The sequence below is a fragment of the Aphanomyces invadans genome (assembly GCF_000520115.1).
Source record: "Aphanomyces invadans strain NJM9701 unplaced genomic scaffold supercont1.67, whole genome shotgun sequence".
Taxonomy (NCBI): domain Eukaryota; phylum Oomycota; class Saprolegniomycetes; order Saprolegniales; family Verrucalvaceae; genus Aphanomyces; species Aphanomyces invadans.
Window position 1 is genome coordinate 51,406 of NW_008580212.1, and position 12,364 is coordinate 63,769.

A 12,364-nucleotide genomic window follows, 5' to 3' on the forward strand; every position below is an offset into this window, starting at 1 on the left:
GTCAAGTTTTCCGCTGAAGTCTTCGTCCATCGTGGCCATGGAGACGGCATCCCATGCAAGGTTTGCACAAATTGCGGCGTCGGTAGCGTCGGCGCCAAGATTTAGAGCAGTCCTAGGAGTTGTGTCATCGCATCACAGCCATAAATGGGCTCGCCAGACAAAGGCCGTGTCGATGCATCTCGCTTAACTTGTCACACGTTCACGACAGGGGAGGGAGCTTGTGGAACATGCGACGTCGTATCACGCGTCGCATGTCAGGCATCGGACCAGCTCCATGGATGGGGCGCACAAGTTCATTGCAACTCCCCGTGCTTGCGATTGTACGTGATTCATCCGCGGTCGATCCATGAATTCGTCAACCACGGCATCGATTGCTCGCGTCGAGTTCACAGAAATGGAACGATCGCGATGTCTGCGCCGTGGGTACGTGCGAGAACGGCACCTCCAGACCACGCGTCCACGAAAGCCGACGTGTCCTTTGTCGCAAGCATGGACATTCGCTCAAACACATTCGAGAACAACCGTGTTGTCGCGCAAGACCGCATGCACATGCACGCCTGACACGGCCAACGTTGGCCCTGTGCTGTTTCCAGTCGACTTGGACTCGAGCTGGCGACACACATCGGTGGTCGCCGCGATCGATGGGATGCTATGCAGCTCGACGACGGGGCTGCGATCCGGTGGTAGTGCCGCGGCATTCGTTTTGGCCTGGCAATCACCATTGGACCTAGCGACGCCACAACTATGTACTTTAATTCGACAGAGTGTATAGTAGATAGAAAATCCAGCATGTCGGGGCAGGTCCATGGCGCCTGCTGGTTGGTGTGGTGCTACTTTCAAGATCGTGCAAATAATCTTCTGCGTGCCGTGGGTTCAGAGGATTCGTCTTCGCAGAGAAGCAGGTCGGACATGGTGGCTGTCGCCGAGCCACATGCTTCGTGCGTCATTTCCATTCTGGACGGATGGGCTCGAATTGCATGTCGTCCGAGCCACGAGTCAGCGCGGGAAAGACCGCGCGTCGGCACGTCGACACCAAGTGCCGGTACGCGTACAAAAATTGCCACAACCCACGCACGCTCAAGGACAATGGCGACTTGCATTCGCTGTGCGCCCTCCATCGCGATCGCGCGAATTTGGTCCAAAAAGCGTACGCGCGAAAACGGCGGAGTCGAAAGCGCCAAGAACGACTGGCCAAATCAGCGCTGGCCGCAACGGCGCCTCCACCTGCCAAACTACACACAGCACACAACCACCCGACGGGGACGACACAGCGGCACGTCGCCATGATCGAGTCCCCCACACCAATCGACCCCATACCCTACCTGAACGACGACGATCCATCGGCCGACATGGAACGGCAAAGCCCCAAGCCAACGACCGAGTTCACCCTCGACGACGTCCAGATGCTGCGAGATCTCATGTATGTCGTCGACCTATTCCTGCTTGCGCCCATGACGCGGACCATGCCTAGATTGTAGTGTGGGGACAGCATCCCGTCGTCGATGTGGTGTTGTACGGGGTTGACGCGCTATAAATTCGTCGACATCGTGGCGCTTGCATCGAAATCCGCTAAGTGGGACTTAACATGCTGCTCCTTCGTTCGTGGGAGATTCGAGAAACCAGTTCTACATGACGGGGTCGCGATCCAAGCCATCGCACGCAACGTCATGTGCTGTCGGAGCTCGCATTCGACACAATCATGCGTGCGAAGTTTCTGGCGACCACTCGGTCGATCCACATCGTCGCTGACACCTGACAAAATCTCAGATTTCCACATGCGATACGCGCCAGCCGCCAAGTCGGTGGTGGCTGGCGACCACCGTTCGCACTGTACTTTGCTGGGGACACGAGCCATCGGTTCAGTGTGGCGACCGCTCGGTTTTCAAATGCATGGTCGGCACCCAACTCGCGGACGGGTCGTGCTATTCCCCCCCTGGGGACGCTGCACCGAGGTAGGTACGTGTTGGATGCAAGGCAAGCCCATCCGTGCGTATGGGCAGGGTGATGCGCCTTCGAAACAAATGACGACGAAGTCGACAACCCACGATGGAGATTGTTTCGTTGCGCCGCTGCGACACCCACACTGTTCGAGGAACGTCCAGTGTACTTATCTGTTGCAAGAGCCCAAATGCTGCATCGGAAAAACAACCGAGTGGAGGGGGATGTATCGGTGGGTTCGGCTCAAGCGTCACGTTTGCTTTGCCCGTGATAAGTGTATCGAAGGACTAGCATCGACGTGGCGATTCGTGCGGTCGTGAGCTCGTTGGTGTGTAGTCGCCAGGAAAATGCAGCTCCGTGGCAAAAATGGGTCGACCGTCATGCCTCGGAGTCAACAACATGTCGAGGTGGCTGTGCATGTTCTCGAGAGAGACGCCTTTGGCGAGTCGCATCGTTGTGACCATATTCGAGACGACGACGGGCCGATCCATCCGTCATGACAGCCACTGCGTACGAAGACGCCATTCCGGATCGAGACATGCCCGACAATGTGTGTCACATCCGCCAAGAGTCCAGTATGAACCTGCGGTAGTGCTTGGGGTACGTCTGGACCTTCGCCATCTCGACATCGCGAACAATTGGAACGCCAAAACATGTTGGAGCTGCATCGTGGCGCTGGGTTGTGAAGGTCAGTCGCCCGCTACATCGACTCCAAGCTTGACAGCGCTTGGGTTGCTCCGCGCGTCGTCGATGTGTGCGCTCGACCGCCGCCGCCGCGACATGTTTTCCTGGCAGACCTGCCATGGTGTGACAAGGACGGCGGATGACCTGACTAAATCGTGCACAACATGTTGACTACAAACCGGGGGCCCGCGGTATGACGCCGCCATCAGGTGCATTCTCGAGTGGCATACGAACCATCGTGCCTTTCCCGCCGTGCACCGAGCCACGATCTACTCCCAGTGCCGACTGCACCAGACGACAGCGTGCGCTCGACCAGCAAAATGGGGCCGTTTCACGACGAAACGGTCGCAGTTTCGGATGCGGCGAGGTCGGTTCCCGAGTCGTTTGTTGGTCGTAGAACTCACGTCCGAATTCCGCCGTCGGCCCGATATCCATCCAAACGAGGCGCGCGTACCGTCTTGGCCAGGGCGGTGTGCATTCGTTAAGAAACAGCGCCGACGCCACAGTGTCGCTGACGTGGAATCTCGCGCGTTCAGCAGGCGTCCGTACAGATATTGCCGACATGATCGCGCCACGTTGGAGTGACGTGCCGACGATGGCCGTCGACCCTGTTGCATGCACTCGACCGAACCGACGACAGGCAAAGGGAAGTCTGGTGTATCTAGCATGCACGCTGGCATGCATGGTCATGTATTGCGTCGTCCTCGCGCCGTCGTGCACCAACGACCTGTACTGGCCCACGTACAACGGCACGGGGTTTGCCGTTTATCTTGTCGACGTCATCAACGACGAGCTGCTCACGCACCAAACTGCCAATGTATGGGCGGTCCACCGTCCAATGTCGAGAAACTACGCTAGCGACGATGTCCAGGCCACTTTTGAGGCCGGGTATGCGAGAAAAGTGTTTTACACAGAACTCAACACGATCCGTCATGCTGTTCGAGACCTCCGTGCAGCGACGACTTCCGCTGTGGCCACATTGTACGTGCAGTACTGTTGGGTCGACTTGGATCGGCGGTGGGAGCTCGCACATACTCGCGCTCGCGCGAAGCGGTGCTTAGCCAACTACGTGGACAACGCTGCCAACTACTTGGAAACGACGCTTCGAAACACCAACTGGACCGACTACTTTGACGCAAACCACGGCGCGTGGACGATCACGATAGCGCTGGCACTGCAAAAGACTCGAGAAGGAGCGCAGTGGTTGAACGAACGGCCGCTGCACTCGTTGGCACTATCCGTGGAGGACGAAGTCGCGTATCTCACGGCGCGCAACTTGACGCGGTTTGACATGACGTACCACAACAACTTCAAGTTGTCCATGTCGGAATCGATCGAGGTCGTGAACGCATTGAAGCAGCGCCAAGTGGTCCTCGTAAAATCGTCGCCGTTCGATGTCGGCCCATGGACCACCGGCAACATGTTTTGGAACTTTCGCAACGATGTGGGCATTCTGGCGTATTTGAACCAAAGTCTCGTCCGGGGAGATGCCAACCATTTTGAAGTCGATGGCACCGAGTTCTCATCGTTTTACCCCCTTCAAGACGAGCACAACGAGTACGTGCGTCAAGTGGGGCTCTTTTACGACAACATCAGTCCGTTTGGGTCGGTCGACGTCCTGTATGAGCCGGTACCTCGACCCATCTTGGACATCTTTGCCACGTTCTCGTTGCTGTTGAATGACGTTGTGTGGCCGTCCGCGATCTTGACGCGTCGGGTGGTCGCGTGGCCCAGCGTTGTGCTCGCTCCAGCTCCGCCCAGCTTTCTCGTGGGCCACGAAATGGAATACTATGGCGGGAATCTTCTGTGCTTGTTCAATGGCCCCACCTCGTTCCCTCAGGCACAGTATAGCTTCGACGACACGTGCGGGTCCATGAATCCATTCCAGATCGTCGCCGACCCCACACACGTTTTGTTTGCACTACTGATGGCTGGTCCCACGGATGTCCGCGCCATCTGCGCGTCGCACGCAACCGACCCGGCTGCATGCGTGCATACTCTGGTTGAGATCGCGGACTTTTGGCAGATGCTTGCACAGTCGACGCCATGGCGTGCACCAGCACTGCCTGATTTGCCGCCCGTGGCATTTTTCCAGTACGCCACGAACGCCTCGGGCCACTGGTTCTTACTTCGGCAACCACTGCTGGCCCCCGACGACTCGACTTGGTCGTTTGTTGGATGGCTGGCCATTGTCGAGTGGGTTCGAGGCAAGCGAGAAGTTGTGCGGTTGGAAGGGGATGTCTCGACCGTGTTTATGATCTCCGACGTCAACCCGACGCTGCTGCTTCCAGGGAGCAGCCAGACAAAGAGTGACTACGAAGGGCCTCAAACGGTGTACTACATGGTGATGTATACAACGATCGTGAGCATCGCCCTCGGGTGTTTAATGGTCTTGTACGCTGCGTGGAGCGGGCATCGCTTTCGTGGGCGGAATGTCCTGGCTTTCCATCGCGTGGCGACATTTGTCTGGATTGGACGATGTCTGCTCGTATTGCGAGGCCTGACAGGTTTGGTCGTGCTGAGTTCGACGACAGCGACCATCGCGCAAGACATTGGCGGTGCCAAGCTCGTGGCTACGACGCGTCCACTTGGGGAAACGCTCCTGGTCGCGAGTGAATCGACGTGGGTTTGCTTCGTCGTCAGTGATGTTTTGCTAGTGTTTACGGGAAGTCTCGCGGAGCATTGTACGGCGATCGCTACGGTCTTGGCGTCGGCAATCACATTCGGAATCGAGCTGGTGCATCCCGTGCAAATTGACATGGTGCTCGATCGACGGTGCACTGGAATTCGCATCGACCAAGGGCTCGATTGCACATCGGGTGTACTTCGAACCGGATGGTGGAGTCGACTTGCTCAGCTGCTCGTGGTTCAAACTGTCGCCCCACTCGTTGGCATCGTGGTCGCGTTCGCGTTGAAAGGAACGAGGCCGCGTCAACCACAGGCGCCGCTGTCATTGTATGGCGCAGCAGAGTCGTTCCTGCGGCCACAAGCGCACGAGTATGCGTGGGAGCTGGACAGCGTAACCTGCATCATGACTGGGCTCGTTCCGATTTCATATCGAAGCCACCACTGGATATTTGACGTCAAGCTGTGGGTCCTCCTTCCAGCCACATCATCCTATCACGGAAACGCCACATCGTTTCCATGTCCAACGTTTGCGGGACGCACCCTGCAAGAGATCGACCCATCGCTGCTCTCGACAGGCAAAATTCTACGCTACGTCACAGTCGTGGCTGGGGTTGGCTACGTCGTCGTTACGGGTGTGGGAAGTGTGTCATACATAGCCGTGTCGAGCGTAAATTTTGCCAACGACTTTTACTGGGCCACATTCAACATGACAGGCCATCACGTGGTCCTTGCAGATTGGTTCAACCAGCAATTCATGCTGCGCCCGACCGAGATGGCGACGCGGCTCGACGAACCGCAGTGGACGTCAGTGTGGCGAAACTACTCCAACCCGAAAATTACGACCTCGATACCCGCTGGGGTTGGCCTAGCCGTTCAACTCAACCAGTTGATCGAGGTAGAGACCGCCATTGCGGGCTTGCGGCGGTCCGACCCGTGCACCGTCGTGCCTTGGATCTCGACGCAGTACTGTTGGGTGGACTGGAAGCGACAGTGGCCGATGGCAAATTCCAACGCACGTCAAGCACGATGCGTTGCTGACGTGTCGAATGGAGCGGTGTATTTGGAGACGGTGCTGCGAAATGTCGACTGGACTGCGTGGACGCAATGCTGGGGAACGGCATTTGACGTTGCCATCGCGGACGAACTAAAGTCCAGTGCGGAAGGCCAACGATGGCTCGATCAAATCCAGCGCAATGCGTTGTTGTTAGCCATGCCTGACGAAACGAGTGCTTGGAAGCGTGCGGGCCTCGACAAGTACTCGGTGCAGTGGCAATCGTTCAAGAAGCATGGGCTCGTCAACACATATTTGGTCGAGAATGCATTTGGGGTGCAGTACCCCCTGACATTAAGTCGCGGGAACGGGTCGTTGAACCTGGCATGGCAAACCTCGTTCAAGATGTACTGGGGGCTCGCCAACGATTTATGGGCCGTCACCGCCAACACAAGCGTTGTCGGCGGGAAGAGCTTGATTGCCACGAGTGCCAACTTTGCCTTTGCCAACCACACCATGTTGAGTGTCCTGCTTCAAAACGGCACGCTGCAGGCGCCCCTCTACGAAGCGTTTGAGGCAGTCGGTCGGGACATTGGTCCGTTGGGCTCGATCGACATGAGACTCGTTGCCTGTCCCGACGCCGTGCGCCACACGATTGCGACTGGGGCGGACGTGCTTCGTCGAGCGCTGGCTGCCCATCCTGTTGTTGGCCCGGAAATGTTTTTCAACACAACGATGGACCTTGTCGAGATCGTGCCGTCCAAGTTCAAGCTCCTGGCGCATCCATATACGTATGGCGGCAGCATGACGTGTCAAGAGTCGACTCCGTACCCCTTGGTGGCGCTCACGCAACTCACGATGCGCGACTTCAACTGCGGTCCTGTTCTTGGCGCATCCTTTTATCCCACGTTGGACAACTTGATCATTTCTGTCATGGCAGCGGGTCTTAGCGTGGCAAGTGAATCCACAATCGACGGTGTGTGCTGGCACGATGCGTCGCCGCACCGGTGCCAAACCCAGTACTTGGCCGAAGCACGGCGCTTTATACAAACTTTCATTGCGACAGACGACACGGACGCGATCGAAGCGATGGCGCGGTCGGCGGCAGCCCAAGTGCGGCAGCTCAACGTGTCCTTGATGCAATACATTCGCGAGGCCGAGTCGGCCCCGCTTGAAATTGGCACGAGTATGTTGATGGATCCAAACGACCCGACGTTTGACATGTGGAGCTGGCTGTACGTGATCGAGTGGGCGATGGGGAGTCGCGATGTTGTCGCGTTCGAAGGCGACCGCGGCGCGGTCACGGTCGTCACAGACTGGGCTACCACAAGCAGTCAAACCGTGCAAGCGATGGAAATGCCGACAACGTTTGCTGCGTATGCCCGGTCGGGGGTCCAATATGTCACGGGGGTCATGCTCGGCCTTGCCGCCCTCGTCTGCATCTCGTTCGTCGCGAGCCGAGGGCGTGTCGAAGGAATCAACATGTACGAACTGAACCGCGTGGGCGGCATGGTGTGGGTCGGTCGACCGCTTCTGTTCCTCCGTGGCGTCACTGCGGTCTGTCTCTTAAGCACGTCAACGTTGGAGCTCGAGTCGAGAGGGTATGGCATTGTGGGCTTTTCCGTGCCGACCCTCCCATGGTACGAGACAATCTTGGGCGCGGGTGAAGTCACGTGGCTTGTGTACATCGTGAACGATCTCTTTATGGTTTGGACGGACGCGTACACGCAGTACTACGCTCCCGTCAGCAGCATGGTCGTGTGGATCGTGGTGGCGATTTTGACGTTGGTGTCGCCCGTCGTGCATCGAGTTCGCATGGATCCGGCCTGCCAAGTGGACCAGATGGACCTTCAATTGGTGTGCCAGACCGGCATTGTGGCCATCGGGGACATTCGGCGTCTCTACTCGCTCATCGCCATCATTTGGATCAGTAACGTGGCGAGCTACATTGGAATTCGGCGCTACTTTGGCTCCATGTTACGGACCAATGCGATCCACTCGTTGCTGCTGAGCTCAGCAGCCAACCATCTCTTTGACAAGCGCCACTGGCTGCACCAAGGCGTGTACTACATGGACGGTGCGTCCGCCTTGCTCAACGGTCTCTTGTCGGTCCGTTGGGGCAAAACGTGTTATGTCATGGACGTCAAGTTGTGGCGCTGTTTCTCGATTGCGATGCCCAACGACGTGCCATTCGAGCTGGCGTACAGTGTTCCCGTGAGAGACTGAGTTGGAGGTGCCCAGTTCAAGCGATCAAGGCTGGAATGCAGACATGGCTAAACGATTTGCGTGTAAATACTTGTTGGAGTGAAGGGGCGTTCTTGAGCAGGACGCGTCGAGCCAATTTGGATTCAGGTCGGGCAAACCCCCCACGAGAATTCGTTCAAAGAGGAACGTCGTCCGCTATGGCGTTCTATGCGCAAATAACTCTGCTCACGGTAGGACCTCTTCCATGCGCAGGAGGTGGGCTGAGCACGGTTTGGGTGTGTGCATTGCTCTTCGCCGTGTGAGATCTCTACAGATCCAACCAAATCGAACGAGGTTGGATTCGCGGCGGCAGGAATGTTGGGAGATAGCACTCAGGTGATGGTGCACATTTGCAGCTCGGTTCCCAACCGTTCCATTTCTTGTAGCAACTTCAGATGTTTTTTCTCAGCTCGAGACAGTTTATGGCGCAGACGTAGGGCCTTGAGCAACTCGATTTGGTGAGCTTTCTGCAGCGCGTGGTGCGCGAGTGCTGTCCCGCCTTCGGGTCGCTTTTCGATCAAGAAGCGCGCGACATTCCAATGGCGATGTTTGGTAGCATCGTCCAGGGCCTTCGTCGTGCAGCCCTCGGTGCGATTGTCGTGTAAAAAGCGAACCATTTCCAAGTAACCATTGCCGGCTGCCCAGTCCATGGCCTTGGTCGAGCATCCTTCTCGTCGGTTCTCGTGTAAAAATTGCACAATTTTCAAGTTTCCTCGACTGGCAGCTTGGTCCATCACAGCCGCCGTGAATCGGACCGCTGTGCACTGATGGAGCACTTGCACCATCTCCAACGATAACGACGACGACGCCCAGACGAGCCCGGTGTCGCATCCTTCTGTCCGATGTGTGGCGAAGAAGCGGACCAAGTCGACGTGATTGTGGTCGATGGCATGGTTTAGGGCCGCGCGAGAACACCCAGGATGGCCCAAGAAGTGCAAGAGCTGTACCATGTTCAACTGCTTTTGCCGTCCAGCTTCGTCGTCGTGACGTTGGTACGTTGCAATATCGATCAAGGGATCTCGAAACGACGTGATGCCAAACTGACGGTGGAGCAAGTGCACGACTGCCGCATTCCCAGAGTACACGGCTTCATAAGCCACGATGGGTCGCATATACGGCACGGCACGGAATACCTTGGGCAGACTCGCGGCGAAATCGTACGTGGCATACCAGGACGTCATGACGTGGACGAGGCGTTCGATGTTGCAGTAGTGGAACGTCTTGAGGAACGATGGCGAGATTCCAGCGTACCATATCTGACTTGTCAAGTCCAGCACCATGCAGAACGCGCCTTGCTGGAACGATGAGAGTACAGCCATGAGATCCACCGACGTCAGCACGGCGGTGGCAGCTCCCGTCATGGTGGCGTCGAGGATCGTGCAACTTGGTCGAATTCCATTGCATTCTTCGCGCCGTTGTTCATCGATTGCATACACCCATAGTCAGTTTCATATTTAATTTGACACTATTTGACTCCTTACCTGGGTGGACTCCAATAGGCGACAGCACTTCCGTCCGCCATGCCATGGCTGCGGTGAAGCTGCTGGGCAAGGGATAGCAATCTCTATCGTTGCTGAAGCCCATGTCCCCTTGCTGAGGGTATGTTGGTGGTGCACATCCATCGTTGAAGTTCATGGACGTCGAGTTCACGAGGGAAAAGTATGCGTATTTCATCACAATTTGTCGAAGGATTTCCAGTTTGGACAGTGGACATTACAGTAGTCTACTTGGGTTCCATCAAAGAAAAAATCAAAAATAAAAAAATTGCTCGGCCAAAAAGCCTTGTAATGCTGTGAGCGACGGAAAAGTATCCCCAGTGGGACGACAAATTCGTCGTGTTAATATTGTCGCGTCAGTTCGAAACTAGACTTCACAGCGTGAAAAATTCTGACGCAGCACGATTGACGCACAATTTGGCACATACATATGTCAAGTTACTTTTACCGGACGTTGTTTTCGTGTTTCAATTCAAATGAGTCGAGTTCAAAGGAGTCAGCAGCAGCGACCATGGAGAGTTCTGCTGGCTTGGACCAACAGACGCACGCAGATATCGGTCACTTGTTCAGCTTTCGCCACGTGCCAAGTGTGCGGAGCTTTAAAGGACAGTCGTCGGGGTTCCCTCTCGACATTGTATCCGTGCAAGCGTCGTCCGTTGAGGAGGTGGTGCGTGCTATCTGTGACGCATCCATGATCCATCTTAAGCGTGAGGTCCTGTTCGTTCCATCAGCAAGCACCGAGAACACATCAACTCCACATCCTCCCCGTAAACCAGTCTGGTCCCAACAGATCCGTTGGCCCTGTAGCTCATTATCCAAGCGTGATTGTAGATTTGTGCTTCGAGTACTGTGTTGCAAGGTATGCTTTGGAGAGACCAAGCATATAATATCCGTAGAGGCAGTGATACTTGGTGCTGTGCGATGCATGGTCGCGCACAACTGCTTGCAGGAGAATGTGAGCGCCTGACGCGGCCATGTTGAGGTTCAGAATTGATGGAAGTAGCAGTAGCTCTGATTGGCTGCGTCAAAGTTTGCCGACTTCTGTTCTGTTCGCTACAATTTTGCCAATTGTCTACTTTTGGAGTAAAACCACAATGTTAGACAGATTTCGCAACTTGCAGTTCTGTTCTATCCGCAACGGATTCTCTTTGTATTGATAAATTTGCAGCCAACCTGCAAAAACTTGTTGCATCGGCTGTAAAATCCTTCGAGTTTGTGGCGAGCTGACCATCCGCTGTATCCGAATAACACTACTGGTTGCACGATCAAACCATGACGACGTTCATGCGTCCGACTTCACAGAAGGCCAACAGGCTCGCAAGTGGTGGAGCGACGCTGACGACTTGAGTCTATTGACTCAAGTTAACATCGACCTGCCCTTCAAGCAAGCGAAGAACGCGATGAAAGCGTGGGATGCCGTTGCGATGAAGCTACGCCAAGCGCCCAAATGGTAGAAGTGGCTTGGACGGCAAGAAGGCTTCCAACCGCTTCTACCAGTTGATTCGAGTACACAAGAAGTTCAAGAGAGCTCAGAGTACCTCTCCGGCGTTGAACAAGACGAGACAGGCAAGATCATCCTTCTGGATGAGCTTGTCCAGCTCTTCGATGAAGCCTGCGACCAGCGCCAAGCAGAGCGAACATCCTCGGCTGCCAAGGCAGCAGAAAAGGAGGCGACGGCAGGATTTGTGCGGGACCAAGCAATGTTGCGTGGACGTCGTACGTCGTTTGAGGGTGATGACTCTACTGACAGTGATGTTTTGAGTCGCAAACGCATGGCCATTTTTGAGACTCAAGCGCGTGAAATCGCCCTTGAGCAGGAGCGCCTCGAGTTCAAGAAGTACAAGTTCGAAATGGAGCTCAAAGAACGTGAAATGGAGCTCAAAGAACGTGAAAAGGATAGACTTGAGCGAATTCAGCAACGTGAGGACGACAGAAAACGAAATGACGACATGATGCAACTTATTCGTCATTTGCTTAACCGCGAATTAAGTTCACTTATGTTACATTGGTGTCTGCAAATACTGCTCCAACATCGGTGGAGTGAGGTTGATATAGCTGCTAACTTGATTCCCACCATAATAGCAACAGTGGCAATTAGTGAACAACATTGCAATCATAATCACCTTGCCGACGTTTTGCAGCATAATTTTTTGCTGCATGTTGTAACCAACCATTGCCCAGTTCTTCTTCATGATCTCAAACGACCACTCAACGGCCTGACGGACTTCACTCATGTTCGAGTTGAATTCGGACATTCGTTCGTCCAAGTGAGTGCCTTTGTACCCGGAGCAAATCCTTTGAAGGACCCCATACGCCGGATCACCGTAGACCAGAAAGTCACGAAATGCGTCATGGCGTGAATAAAAAAGGCTTCAAGTTTGCT

The 12,364-nt window shown here is 55.3% G+C and overlaps 4 protein-coding genes across 4 annotated transcripts; 2 read left to right on the top strand and 2 right to left on the bottom strand.

Moving 5' to 3' along the window:
* Positions 1-962: 962 nt before the first annotated feature.
* H310_14362 (hypothetical protein) lies at positions 963-1,534 on the top strand (the record flags this gene model as incomplete). Its single annotated transcript, XM_008882208.1, has 2 exons — positions 963-1,427; positions 1,472-1,534. 2 exons carry the CDS (start codon positions 963-965, stop codon positions 1,532-1,534), a joined length of 528 nt encoding a protein of 175 aa, XP_008880430.1.
* A 1,450-nt stretch (positions 1,535-2,984) lies between these two features.
* H310_14363 (hypothetical protein) lies at positions 2,985-9,868 on the bottom strand. Its single transcript, XM_008882209.1, has one exon. It carries the CDS (start codon positions 9,844-9,846, stop codon positions 8,818-8,820), a length of 1,029 nt encoding a protein of 342 aa, XP_008880431.1. The 5' UTR covers positions 9,847-9,868; the 3' UTR covers positions 2,985-8,817.
* On the top strand, positions 3,004-8,608 carry H310_14364 (hypothetical protein). Its single transcript, XM_008882210.1, has one exon. It carries the CDS (start codon positions 3,185-3,187, stop codon positions 8,465-8,467), a length of 5,283 nt encoding a protein of 1,760 aa, XP_008880432.1. The 5' UTR covers positions 3,004-3,184; the 3' UTR covers positions 8,468-8,608.
* Positions 9,869-11,510: 1,642 nt separating the features above from the next.
* On the bottom strand, positions 11,511-12,236 carry H310_14365 (hypothetical protein; the record flags this gene model as incomplete). The annotated part of the gene is made up of 2 exons (XM_008882211.1): positions 11,511-11,954; positions 12,105-12,236. The coding sequence occupies 2 exons, from the start codon at positions 12,234-12,236 to the stop codon at positions 11,511-11,513; spliced, it is 576 nt and encodes a 191-aa protein (XP_008880433.1).
* Between the last annotated feature and the right edge of the window lie 128 nt (positions 12,237-12,364).

What these genes read in the sequence shown, in the direction of transcription:
- H310_14364 (XM_008882210.1), top strand. Translation starts at nt 3,185, where the DNA reads ATGATCGCGCCACGTTGGAGTGACGTGCCGACGATGGCCGTCGACCCT.
- H310_14363 (XM_008882209.1), bottom strand. Translation starts at nt 9,846, where the DNA reads ATGACGGGAGCTGCCACCGCCGTGCTGACGTCGGTGGATCTCATGGCT.